This window comes from Cordyceps fumosorosea, assembly GCF_001636725.1.
Source record: "Cordyceps fumosorosea ARSEF 2679 chromosome Unknown scaffold_10, whole genome shotgun sequence".
NCBI classification, from domain to species: Eukaryota; Fungi; Ascomycota; class Sordariomycetes; order Hypocreales; family Cordycipitaceae; genus Cordyceps; species Cordyceps fumosorosea.
The window spans coordinates 270,398-283,472 of record NW_017387310.1 but is presented as its reverse complement, the minus strand read 5'-3'; the positions used below and the strand labels follow the sequence as shown (position 1 = coordinate 283,472).

Sequence of the window (13,075 nt, the reverse complement as noted above, 5' to 3'; positions counted from 1 at the left end):
TGTGACGAAACTATACCCAATTTCTGAAATAAACATGATTGTTTTATACACCTCTGTCCTCCCACGTAGCATCAAATTGACCCGGAGCTCACGGCGCGTCTCCTAGACAGGCACGGGCTTGCCGACCTGGGGCGACCTGTCAATGCTGCACTTCCTGTCGCACCGCTCTCCGGCTGGCAGGATATTGTACAGCATGTCGATCCACTGGACGTTCTGGAAGGCCTCACCTCCCTCCGCCATCTGCCCCGTCCACACGCCGCCGTCGCTCCACGCGTTGAGCAGCACGAAGCTGGGGTCACGCGGCGCCTGAAACGTCTGCGTGTGCGCCTCGACGCCGTCGACGCTGAACGTTGTGCGTCCCGGCGTCCAGTCGAGACGGTGCGTGAGCCAGTCGGACCACCGACGGCCGCCCGGTAGCGCGGCCGCGTGCGAGGCGCCCCAGACGGTGGTGCCGTCGGTGCGGTACGACGGCTGGTTGGTGTAGTGCACCTGCGTGGCGTCGGGCTCGCGCGTGAGCATCTCGATGTCGGCCTCCTGCACGTCCTGCAGGAGCGGCGCGCCGCGGTAGGTGAAGACGGAGGTGCACGCGCCCGGGGCGCCGTGGCTGCGCGCGCGCACGCGGATGCTGGCGTGGTCGACCCTGTTGATGGACTGCAGCTCGGCGGCGGTCTGGAAGCCGGGCAGGCGCGAGGTGCGCATGGTCATGAAGGTGCTGCCCTGGCCGCCGTCCGGGTCGCGCTCAATGTACAGGTTGTTGCGCGTGACGACCATGGGGAACGTCTGGTTGTTGTTGGGCCACTGCTGGACGGACCAGAAGTCGGTGAAGGGGTTGGGCCCGCTGAAGAGGGAGGAGGTCGGGTGGGCGTGGAGATTTCCGGCGACGTCTGGGATGACTTTGGGTTGGCCGGGGCGAATCGGCAGCAAGCGAAAGTCCCAGAAGCTGTGGTTCCGGTAGTAGGCCGGGTGCTCGCCGTCGTTCACGTAGCAGTCGCACTGAAAGTCGTCGACGACGGCCTGGGCCCAGGTCAACTTGGCCGCGGCCGCGAGGAGGGCGACGAGTGATTTGGTGTACGCAGGCATGACTGAGATGGAGGTGTACTGCGGATGCTTGGCCTTTCGAGTCCAGTTGCGGCTCATGAGCAGCCGGCCGTGCCTTTTTGTACCATTTTTTTTTTTTTGAAATGATAGTAAGCGCCCGCCTCAGACATGCTTTGGGCGCCTTTTAATAATCACACACATACTGCCAGTAGGTCTCTCTCATCGAACTTGGCGGCGGATGTAGATGAGAAACAAGGCTGACAACCCGTTGGCCGGGCGTGGTGAAGGTTGCAGATAAATCAGCACTACGGTTTCAAGTGATGGGGGCGTAGATTTGTCTCAAAGAGAACATCACATGGCGTCAAACACAAATCATTCAAGTGATGGGGGTGGTGGATCAGGGGAAGATCCTGGTGAACATCTGGATGAGACGGGATGAAATAACGTGGCTTGAACAAAGAGGACATCTCGGTTCGAGTGCCGATTGATATCGCGATAAGGCAAGACATCCCTTTCAGGAAATGGTCAATCTAGAGGCGACTTTAAGAATGTGACCACTCTAGATTTGCCACGGGCGCTCTTTGTCCTCTTATCAGGGGGCTCTCGGCGCAATGTAAAATGTTGGTTGGTTGATGTGACATGCCATGTGATGAGGCTTGGCGAATGACATAGGATTCTTGAATGAGCAAAAAGGTTTCAAAAATGAGACAAGGTTATTCCAGAACTGGGAACCAACTGCCAGGCAAGCAACGAAAGCAAAGACATGCATAGGATGACTCAAAAAGAAACAAGTTTATTCTGAAGTAACTAGTTAGTTGACTTGTCAAGACTTGCCACTAAGGACGCTGACTTGTTGCAAAAAGAAAATACGCAAAGGATCTTCATCCTAGCAAATCATCGAATAATCTCCATGCACTCATTTCTTCAAGCTCATTTAAGCTTGTTATATACTCTAAATCCCTCAGTACTCATTCCTTCTAATTTTATCTTGCCGCTCAGGCTCAGCCTTGCTGCAGCTTGGGCCGCCAATGTGAGACCCTCGAGCCCTCGAGCCGGGCCGCAAGCAAGACAAGGCTGGGCTGAAGCCGGCGCCTGAATTTCCGAATCCTACCTCCCTCGCACGAGTATCTCGGAACTCACGCCGAGTTCGTAGTTGCGCATGTCAGTTGCCAGTTGTTACTCGCATCGTGGGGTGAGTTGGCCAGGCCGGAGAGGGAGCTAACTATGTAAGAGGGAAGAGAAACCGAAGAGGCGTCTGAATCGGGGCAGCAACGGCGGCCTGACGGGTTCTTGGATCAGCCCGAGCGGATAAGGGGGATAACTAGGGGGTGGCGGCATCAACTGGGTCATGCCAAGAACTAACTCGTTAACTCGTGCTCTTGTTCGGAGCTCGGAGATCTACTTGGTGACGATGTATATATCCGTAACTTCTCTAATAACAAAAAGTTGGTGTACCTTTCTTGGCAAGCCGGGGGCATTGGGGTTGTCGAAAATATCTTCGCCGACTTCATTTCCCGTTGTAGGAAATGTCGCATGTAGGAGCACGATTTAAGTAGCACCATCACATTTTAACGCGAAATATTTTGAAAAATCACTGTATTTGGTATGGAGCCCATGTCGCTCGCGCGATCCTGTCGTAATATGCCAAAAGGCTGGCCTTGTCTTGCGGACACTCGCCCTGCGTCAAGCTCCTCCCCTTCTTCATTTCCGCCTTGGCTTGCAGGCCTTGGAGTCATTCTTCTTTCCGCCTGGACGGTTGTCAATAAAAGACGGCAAACTAGAGAGTCGGCGCTGCCTTGCCTTTGATGTTGTGCTCGTACGCGATGGAGAACTCGCTGGTGTTGTACGACCTCCAGTGGGAAGCGTTGGCCGCGTCGCCAAAGTGGTCCAGGACATGCACCGCTAGCTGGTACTTCCCGGGAGGGACGTACCGGACCTCAGCAGCAGCAGCCCCCTGACCGGGCTTGTAGCTGCCGTCCCAGCGGAGGGTGACGTCGTTGTTGGCCGAGTGGCGCCCGAGGTAGCGCATGGGCGAGGAGGTGGTTTGGCCGATGGACTTGACGCCGCCGAACTCGGTCAGGTTCCCGCCGGGCACGCAGTTCTCGCCCGCTGACGACGACGCGCAGATGCTGAGCGGGACGATGTCGAAGCGCACCTCGGGGGACCCGAACGGGATGTATGTCCAGACGAGGATCTGCGAGACGGTCTTCCCGGCATCCGCTTGCGCGATGGAGGCGGGTTTCCCCGGAAGCTGCCCCTTCGACGGCGGGTTCTTCAGGATGAAGGCTTCGGTGTCGGCGGGGACCGGCTCCTTGTCGGGCCCGTCGATCCGGAGCTGCGGGTTGGCATCCGCGAGGCTGTTGATGTAGCGCAGGGAGCCGGCCGCACCGAGGAACGGCACGCTCAGGTTGGTCCCGTCCGTGCCGTTGACCACGACCCAGCCAGACCAGATCAGCAGTTTCGGCGGCTCGCCAAAGCCGAGGCCGGTCGGATCGGCCGCGGTGACCTTGATGGTCGCCGACTTGCCTGGGGCGAGGGTGAGGGAGTCCTGGCTGAGCTTGACGTCGGCGGCGGCCTTGTCGACGCGCTCCGCTTGGAGAGGATTGGGGTCTGCGTAGCTGAACTCGATGGTGTTGAGCGTCGGCGCGTGCAGGCTGGAGAGGTTGTAGGTGACCTCCTTCTCGGCGGTGTTGGTGATCTTGAGGCTCAGCGAGGGCACGCGGTGCTCAGTGTCGTTGAAGGCCAGGCTGGCGGGCTCAACCAGCGTGGTCGCGTGCGCGGCGTTCCACGCATCGACTAACCCGCCGCCCTGCTGGATGACGGACGCGAGCCCGGAGCCGGAGGACGCTTGCTGCGGCTTGGCCGTCGACATGAGCCGGTGGCGAATCGCGTCCGCATCAATCTTTGCTGGCACCGCTCCGCCCTTGCCACCGGTGCTCAGCGCCTCGGCGACCAGGGCGCCGACGCCGGCGACGAACGGCGCCGCGTACGAGGTTCCGCTCAGCTTCATGTAGGTGTTGTTCAGCCAAAGCACCGGGACGTCGATGCCGGGCGCGCCGAGACTCGGCTTGACATCGAGGTTCCACGAGGGACCCAGCGAGGCGTAGCCGTCGCCGACTAACTTCTCGGAGAAGGTGCTGACGGAGAGCACGTCTTTGCCGGCGCCGGGGCTCACGACGTTGAAGGCGCCGGCGGCGGCCGAGTTGCCGGCCGAGTTGACGCAGACGACGCCGCTGGCGGCTATGCGTGCGACGGCGACGGACACGGCGCTGTCGGCCCAGGCGCCCTCCCACCCGGTGGAGGAGACGATGATATGCGCGCCGTCCTCGGCAGCGCGCAGCCAACCCTTGAGCAGCCCGCCGAAGGTTCCGGAGTGCTTGCAGTCGAGCACGCGGTAGGCTAGGAGGGTGGCGTTGGGGGCGACGCCGAGGTAGCCGGAGGAGGAGGAGCCGGCGACCATACCGGCGACGGCGGTGCCGTGGCCGTAGCAGTCCTTGGGGTCGCCCGGGGTGCCACCGGAGGCAAAGTTGTCGCCAAGGGCTACCTTGCAGCCCTTGCCGAAGCAGCCGCCCAGCGCCTCGTGTGTGTAGTCGACCTGTTGTCATCTCGCGTGAGTATCAGAGGCGGGGAGGGGGGGATGGGTTTTTCTGTCTTTGGGGAGGGGGGGTAACGTACGCCAGTGTCGACGATGGCGACCTTGATTCCTTCGCCTTTAAACCCTGCCTCGTGCATCTTGTCAACATGCGTGATGGCATTGGGCCAAAGGGCACCCTTGGTGTCCCTCGCCTCGTGCTGTTGGGGGGCATCAGGCTGCGAAGTCTTTTTCTCATTCTGCCCTGCCTGCTTCGGGGCCTCGTCTCCGATTTCCAAGCCTATCTCTTCGTCCTCCCACACTTTGAACCCAGCAGCGAGGGCCCGGACGTCCATCTCACCCTGAACAGAAAGCCCGTAGAAGAAAGGAGAGTCAAACTTTTCAAGCACCTTTCCGCCCGCTGCCTCGACTGTCTTGACAAGAGATTCCACGTCCTGGCTAGTCTTGCCCTCAATGATGAAGGAATTGGCAACGGTCTTGCTGCCATTGTCTGTTGGGGGTTGGTTTGTCGCGGCCAACACGGGCGAGGAGACGGCTGCCGTGGCAAGCCACAGGAGGGTAGATAGCAAAGGACGAACCATGATTTCTTAGCTGTTGTACAGCTAACTCTTCCACGGCAAAGTTGGGAATGTGCGGCTATTTGATGGAAAGTGGTGCAACAACCGGGTAGCAGTAGAGGCCTTTTTCAACCTCTGGGATGTGGCCTTGTATTGCAGATCCAATCTGGTTTGCTTAGACAGGTTTGGGGATCCTGGCCATCATTTATATATCTCTCGATCTGATGGGAAATTATCTCATTGCAGAGGATACGGCCACATCTCCAATGTCTACGACAACGCACCCTCTCACGAGAGCATTCATACGATTCAGAGCAACAGCACTGTAATTTAGAAAAAGAGGCTATCAAGTGCACATTTCCTTACTTCTCGAGTCATAATTGCACATCACCCATTGACGAATAAAATTATATCCTGCTGCTTGGCGGGACTCTGTCGACAACTACATACTGTCTTGGCTAATGATGAGATCAGCTCGGCGACCAATGGCAGCCATGGGCTCGGCCAAACTGGCTGAAATTTCGGAGGTGAGTCTAATGCTGAGGCTGTCTTACTCGCTCGACAAATAGCATGATCTTTTCTACAATACCGTGCCCAAGGCATCTTGTCCCAACTGCGAACTCGTTCAGCTAAGAAGCGAGGCTCGGCCGAGCTATGCTGAGTCGAAAGGTAGGGTTGCATACGGCAGTGGCCAAGAGGAACTGACTGGTGTAGATGAGAGTATTACATGAAGTAATAAGTCACTCGAGACTGACTTGGTACGTAATCATGTATAGATTGCCCGGGAGTTTTCTATGGCGCTGCATGAAGTGGCCGATCGTACCTGGTCGAGAGCGCTCATTTTGGGGCAAGGCTGAGAAATAGCATGACAGATCGGCAACGTACCGGCATGGATTAGATGTAATGCAGTTTAAAAACTATGTATGCACGGCAAGACGTCGGACGCTTTGCCTTGTGCACTGCGGTAGTTGACTTGGCCTATTGGACAGCCCCTCGCCGATAGCCAGCCGATGACGAGATGATTGGTCTATTCAAGTATCGATACGACATGAAACATACAATAGAATAGAAGCGAATTCATAGGCATAGCATGGTTGCGGTGCAAGTGCATGTATGGCTTTTATGCATACTGGGTGCGGCATAGAGTCGCGTAGACGAATTATTCGCGTAGTCTTTCTAGGATGCAGAATTGGCCGAATTCAAGTCCGACGGCTCGAGGCGAGGCACCAGACACGCAACGCAAAATTTGCCTTGTTGCGAGACGTACAAAATGTGTCGTGGAGGTTCTAGCGAGAATCGACCGCGACCTGCTCTGCCCGTAGCATTGTCGCAAATCTAGACCCAACAGGACCGAGCATCAGTGGCAACTCCGCGGCGAATTGTGTTTACTTGCACATGGTTATTCAGCAGCCACATCTTGCAGCAGGAATGACAAAAGCCATCCTTGCATTCTGTGGGCGCGCGCTGGATGATGTTGCTTCGGGTTCGGATGCGGGTTCGGATCCTGATGGTGGCGCGAGAACAAGGTACAGGGTAGGCTGTGATGTGAGGGGAACTACGGAGTAGCGGTCACCACCAGCGTTTGTCATCTTACTCCCCGACCGCGTGTTCCGCGAGATGCGTGTTCCTGCATCCTCATCTGATTTAGTTTACGGGTATTTATTTCATCAACGTAGCACACGTACGGGGAACAAGGGGGCTAATGTCCGCAAGTTATCAGTGCCAGCATACGCGGCCATCGAGTCCGCTAGTTATCCGTTCACAAGCCAAAGGACAATCATCCGGGGGCCTGTGATGTCCGCGATCCGGCACCTACTGTACCTACATACGTACAGATGGTTACAGATTGACTAGCGTCTCAGTGATGAGCAAGTTCTGTTTCTCTCTCGGACAGAGCTAGCGCCGGCCTGTGGCTTGAAGGTGGTGGTGGGCTCTCTCCGTGGTGTCTCTCTTTCCATCTTTCTATACGCGTACAACGTACATCAGTGCTTAATAAAGTAACTGGAGCCACGCGGAACTTTGCTTCGCCAGAGACACCCATCTATACTAACTATAAATAGCTAGTCGACGGAAACGCGCTGTGACTTGACTGGTGGATATGGCTCGGGCTGCTGGTCTGCGGCCGAGCAATTTGACTTTTCGGGCCCGGGTGCTATGAATCGCCCCGAAAATCCCCACTGCCCATCGAAGTCCGCAAAAGAAAAAGAAAAAACCAAAAGCAAGAAAAACATGAATCATTTCTCGGGCAAAATGAGATCTGTGCTGATGTACTGAAACGGTAACTACACGGTTGCCAAGCGTATAGTTATGGGTTTGGTGGTATGCGGAGCTGAGCCGCCACCAATGTTGGCCCGACAAGGTAATAGAAGGGTAGTAATTTGCCTACCGAATGTCCCGAGACACAGCGGAAAGCCTCTGAATGCAATCTGTAATGCCTATGATGCTGCGATGCCGTTGTCGTGCTGCATGCTATATGCCGGGTGGCAACTCGACAGACAGCCTCAGCCTCACTTCCGGCTCGTCCCAAGCCAACCGGTAACTGGTCCAGCCCATCTAGTAATTTAGGTAGCAGACCCGCCGTCATATGCCAAGCAACTCGCCTAGTCCATGAGCTAATAAACCAACTCGTGCTGGAAAGCATCATGGGTACCCTTCGGGGTCCAAGGCTTGCGTGCTGGAGCCAGCCTGACCTGACTGGCCTGTTGATCTTGCGTATTCGCCCAGAACTTGTCCCCCGAAACCCCGCCTACTAACCTTATCCTATCCCGCTTGCCCGCATCTCGGACTTCCTCGTGTCTTTTGTCCCTAATTTGGTCGCTTTTGGTCCACCCGTGCTGACCAGCGTTTCGCGACTTAAACCCTGGTGCGCCAGCCGCCGTTTAGCTTGGCTCTCTTGTCCTTTTTTTTTTCTTTTCTTTTTTATATATAAAACCATTGGACTGTCCTGAAACTTGGAGGTACTTGTCACGGCTGGCGAACCGTGAATCTGGAGCAACCTCGTAAATATCGCGGCCACGCTGCTGCTTAGAGCTGCTCCTTCCTCCTCCTGCTTATCGCCATTTCGCTCCTGCCGAAAAATCACAATACACCTCCCTCCTCAGTTGCCGCGCTTCTGCGCGCACTGCATCAGTCTAATTCATCATGTCCATCGCCTATGGAATGACGGGCAGCAACGATGCCACAGCTGCTAAATATGGCGTCCCAAACACCAGCCCGCACTACAACCCCGACGACGTCGAGAACAACCTTGACGCCTCTACTGAAGACGGCTCACCTGCCGAGACGGTGGTCAAGGGCGAACATGACGACTCCAAAGAGATGCATCGCCGCGCCTCGGTCGTCCAGGCCCTCGCCCGGAGCTACTCCCGGGCCTCGGGCGCCGCTGGCGACAACCCGTTCCTGGCCGGCCCCGACTCACCGCTGAACCCGAGCTCGCCCAACTTCTCCGGCCGCGAATGGGCCAAGGCCATCGTCGAGCTCGTCTCGCAAGAGGGCTCCGCCTTCCGCACCGCCGGCGTGTGCTTTCAGAACCTCAACGTCTTCGGCTTCGGCACCGCCGCCGACTACCAAAAGGATGTCGGCAATGTCTGGCTCTCGGCCCTGGGCGGCATCCGCAACCTCATCACCAACAACAAGCAGCGCATCGACATCCTCCGCAACTTTGACGGCATCGTCCGCCGCGGCGAGATGCTCGTCGTCCTCGGGCCGCCCGGCTCCGGATGCTCGACCCTGCTCAAGACCATCTCGGGCGAGATGAACGGAATCTACGTCAACGACGACTCGTACATCAACTATCAGGGAATCGGGGCCAAGGAAATGTACAAGCATCACCGCGGTGAGGCCATCTACACGGCTGAGGTCGATGTCCACTTCCCCCAGCTCTCGGTTGGCGATACCCTCACCTTTGCCGCGCGTGCTCGTCAGCCGCGCCAGCTGCCGCAAGGGCTCAACAGAAACGAATTCGCCAACCATCTTCGCGAGGTCGTCATGGCCATGTTTGGCATCTCGCACACGGTCAACACCAAGGTCGGCAACGAATACGTCCGAGGTGTCTCCGGTGGCGAGCGCAAGCGTGTGACCATCGCCGAAGCCGCCTTGTCCGGAGCCCCCCTCCAGTGCTGGGACAATTCCACCCGTGGTCTGGATTCTGCCAATGCCATCGAGTTCTGCAAGACGCTCCGCCTCCAGACCGAGCTCTTCAACAGCACAGCCTGCGTCTCCATCTACCAGTCGCCCCAGACCGCCTACGACCTCTTCGACAAGGCCATGGTTCTCTACGAGGGCCGCCAGATCTTCTTTGGGCACGCCAACGATGCGAGGCAGTACTTTATCGATCTCGGCTTCGAGTGTCCCGCTCGTCAGACCACGCCCGACTTCCTCACCTCGATGACCTCGCCGATCGAACGAATCATCCGTCCCGGGTTCGAAGGACGGACGCCGCGCACGCCCGACGAGTTCGCCACGGCGTGGAAGAACAGCGCCAACTACAAGGCTCTGCAGGCCGAGATTGAAGAGTACAAGACGAGCCATCCATTTGACGGTGAAGATGCCCAGGCCTTCCGTGCCCACAAGAAGGCTCAGCAGGCCAGGGGCCAGCGCAAGGCATCCCCCTTTACGCTCTCCTACACCCAGCAGATCCAGCTCTGTCTCTGGCGTGGCTGGAAACGTCTCACCGGCGATCCCAGTCTTACTGTTGGTTCGCTGATTGGAAACTTCATCATGGCTCTCATCATTGGCTCCGTCTTCTACAACCTTCAGAAGAATTCGTCGAGCTTCTTCCAACGCGGCTCCCTGCTCTTCTTCGCCTGTCTAATGAATGCCTTTGCCAGTGCGCTGGAGATTCTGACGCTCTATGCCCAACGCCCTATTGTCGAAAAACACTCTCGTTACGCCTTTTATCATCCATCCGCCGAAGCCATCTCGTCCATGATCTGCGACCTGCCGTATAAAATCGGTAACGGTGTCGTCTTCAACTTGGTCATCTATTTCATGACAAACCTGCGACGTGAGCCTGGACACTTCTTCTTCTTCCTGCTCATCTCCTACGCTACCGTTCTGGTCATGTCCATGATCTTCCGCACAATCGGCTCGGCTACTCGAACGCTCTTCCAAGCTCTTGTCCCTGCCGCCATTCTCATCCTTGCCTTGGTCATCTTCACTGGCTTTGTTCTGCCGACGAGATACATGCTGGGCTGGTGCAGATGGATTGGCTACATCAACCCGCTCGCATATGCGTTCGAGGCGCTCCTCGTCAATGAATTCCACGGCCAAGAGTTCCCGTGTACCGACTTTGTTCCCAACCCCGCGGTCGCAGGCTATGAGAACATCACGGGAGACCACCGCGTCTGCAGCACCATCGGCGCTGTTCAAGGTCGCACCAGTGTCAACGGCGATGTGTATGCTCGGATGGCCTTTGGCTATGAATGGGGGCACCGCTGGCGCAACTTTGGTATTGTCATTGCCTTCATCATCTTCTTCCTTTGCTGCTACATGGTTGCTGCCGAGTTCGTCTCCGAGAAGAAGTCAAAGGGCGAAGTCCTTGTGTATCGCCGAGGTCACAAGCCCGCTGCCGTTGAAAGTGCAGAGAGGAAGCACGACCCTGAAGCTGCCATGGCCAACATTGGCCCTGTTGTCACGGCAGAGCGCAGTCGCGGCCAGGATGGTGGTCTGCTGCAGGAGCAGACCTCCGTGTTCCAGTGGCATGATGTTTGCTACGATGTCAAGATCAAGAGCGAAACCCGCCGAATCCTGGACCATGTCGATGGCTGGGTGAAGCCCGGCACCCTGACTGCGCTGATGGGTGTGTCTGGAGCTGGAAAGACGACTCTGCTGGACTGTTTGGCTGACCGTGTCAATGTCGGTGTTTTGACTGGTGAAATGTTTGTCGATGGCCGACCTCGCGATACTTCTTTTCAGCGCAAAACCGGTTATGTTCAGCAGCAGGATCTTCATCTCCAGACCACGACCGTTCGCGAAGCCCTCATCTTCTCCGCTGTCCTCCGTCAGCCTGCCCATGTCCCTAGAGCTGAAAAGGTGGCATATGTCAACGAGGTCATCAAGCTTCTGGACATGCAAGAATACGCCGACGCTGTGGTTGGTGTCCCTGGTGAGGGTCTCAACGTTGAGCAGCGAAAGCGCCTCACCATCGGTGTTGAACTTGCCGCTAAGCCTCCGCTGCTGCTCTTTGTTGACGAGCCTACCTCTGGTCTTGATTCGCAAACCTCTTGGGCCATCTTGGACCTGCTGGAGAAGCTCACCAAGGCCGGCCAAGCCATCCTGTGCACCATTCACCAGCCCAGCGCCATGCTCTTCCAGCGATTCGATCGCCTCCTGTTCCTGGCCAAGGGCGGTAAAACTGTCTACTTTGGCGAGATTGGTGAAAACTCAAAGATAATGACCGACTACTTCACACGCTACAGCAAGAAGGAATGCCCCGAGGCTGCCAACCCCGCTGAATGGATGCTCGAGGTGATTGGTGCCGCTCCCGGCTCGCACACTGATCTCGACTGGTTCCAGACATGGCGCGACAGCCCTGAACACAGGGATGTTCTGCAGGAGTTGGAAAACATCAAGGCCGAGAAGCTGCGAGAATCCGAAAATGCCATTGGATCAGCACCCATCAACCAGGACCCCAACAGCTACCGCGAGTTTGCTGCGCCGTACACGGTTCAGCTGAAGGAGTGTCTTCACCGTGTCTTCCAGCAATACTGGCGCATGCCCATCTACATCTATTCCAAGACTGCTCTCTGCACCCTCGTTGCTCTCTTCGTCGGCTTTGTCTTCTTCCGCGCCCCGAACAGTGTTCAAGGCTTGCAGAATCAGATGTTTGCCATCTTCCAGCTGCTTACCGTCTTTGGTCAGATTGTTCAACAGTCCATGCCGCAGTTTGTCATTCAACGGTCACTCTACGAAGTCCGAGAGAGACCCTCCAAGGTCTATTCTTGGAAGGTCTTTATGCTTGCTCAGATCATTGTCGAACTTCCGTGGAACTCTCTCATGGCGGTCATCATGTACTTTGCCTGGTACTACCCGGTCGGCCTCTACCGCAACGCCGAGCCCACTGGTGATGTCACAGAACGCGGTGCTCTCATGTTCCTCTACCTGCTCATGTTCCTTCTCTTCACTGGTACCTTTTCCACCTTCATCATTGCCGGGTTCGAAACTGCCGAGGCGGGTGGTAACATGGCCAATCTCATGTTCACGCTCTGCCTCATCTTCTGTGGTGTCCTCGCCAATGAAAACAGCCTTCCCGGCTTCTGGCACTGGATGCTTACAGTCTCGCCATTCCGCTACATGATATCTGGCATGTTAGCAGTCGCGGTAGCCAACACGGATGTCGTGTGCGCCGACAATGAAATCGTCACTCTGCAGCCCCTCGGCGGAACTTGCATCGAGTATCTGGGAGCCTACATCGACAAGGTCGGCGGAAGCCTGCTCAACGGGAATGCAACCAAGGACTGCAAATTCTGCACCATTTCCGACACCAACACGTATCTCGCGGGCGTCAACAGCTACTACAAGGACAGGTGGCGCAACTTTGGCATCCTCTGGGTCTACGTCTTCTTCAACATCTTTGCTGCCCTGTTCATCTACTGGCTCGCGCGCGTGCCCAAGAAGAACAGCTTGAAGAACAAGAAGGAGGATTCGAAGAAGGGTGAAGCGCCCGTGGTTACGGAGGCTGCCAAGGCTTCGGAGAAGGAGAAGAACTAATTTAGATGGTGTTGTCCCATACACCGAATCATTCGCTTTCATTTTCTTGTTTTAAAATTGGGAGGATTATATACTATAGATTTCATCATGGCAAGCTCTAGTCTTGCCACAGATTTCATAATGTGTTTTTATCTACATTGATGGCTTTACCTCGATAGATTATTAGACTCGCTCATCA

At 56.4% G+C, this 13,075-nt stretch overlaps 3 protein-coding genes across 3 annotated transcripts; 1 reads left to right on the top strand and 2 right to left on the bottom strand.

Moving 5' to 3' along the window:
* Positions 1 to 102: 102 nt before the first annotated feature.
* Positions 103 to 1,137, bottom strand: ISF_04579 (Concanavalin A-like lectin/glucanase, subgroup; the record flags this gene model as incomplete). Its single annotated transcript, XM_018848185.1, has 1 exon — positions 103 to 1,137. One exon carries the CDS (start codon positions 1,135 to 1,137, stop codon positions 103 to 105), a length of 1,035 nt encoding a protein of 344 aa, XP_018704519.1.
* Positions 1,138 to 2,815: 1,678 nt separating this feature from the next.
* On the bottom strand, positions 2,816 to 5,211 carry ISF_04578 (subtilisin-like protease; the record flags this gene model as incomplete). Its single annotated transcript, XM_018848184.1, has 2 exons — positions 2,816 to 4,633; positions 4,714 to 5,211. 2 exons carry the CDS (start codon positions 5,209 to 5,211, stop codon positions 2,816 to 2,818), a joined length of 2,316 nt encoding a protein of 771 aa, XP_018704518.1.
* A 3,117-nt stretch (positions 5,212 to 8,328) lies between these two features.
* ISF_04577 (ATP-binding cassette transporter ifT1) lies at positions 8,329 to 12,897 on the top strand (the record flags this gene model as incomplete). The annotated part of the gene is made up of 1 exon (XM_018848183.1): positions 8,329 to 12,897. The coding sequence occupies one exon, from the start codon at positions 8,329 to 8,331 to the stop codon at positions 12,895 to 12,897; it is 4,569 nt and encodes a 1,522-aa protein (XP_018704517.1).
* Positions 12,898 to 13,075: the final 178 nt, after the last annotated feature.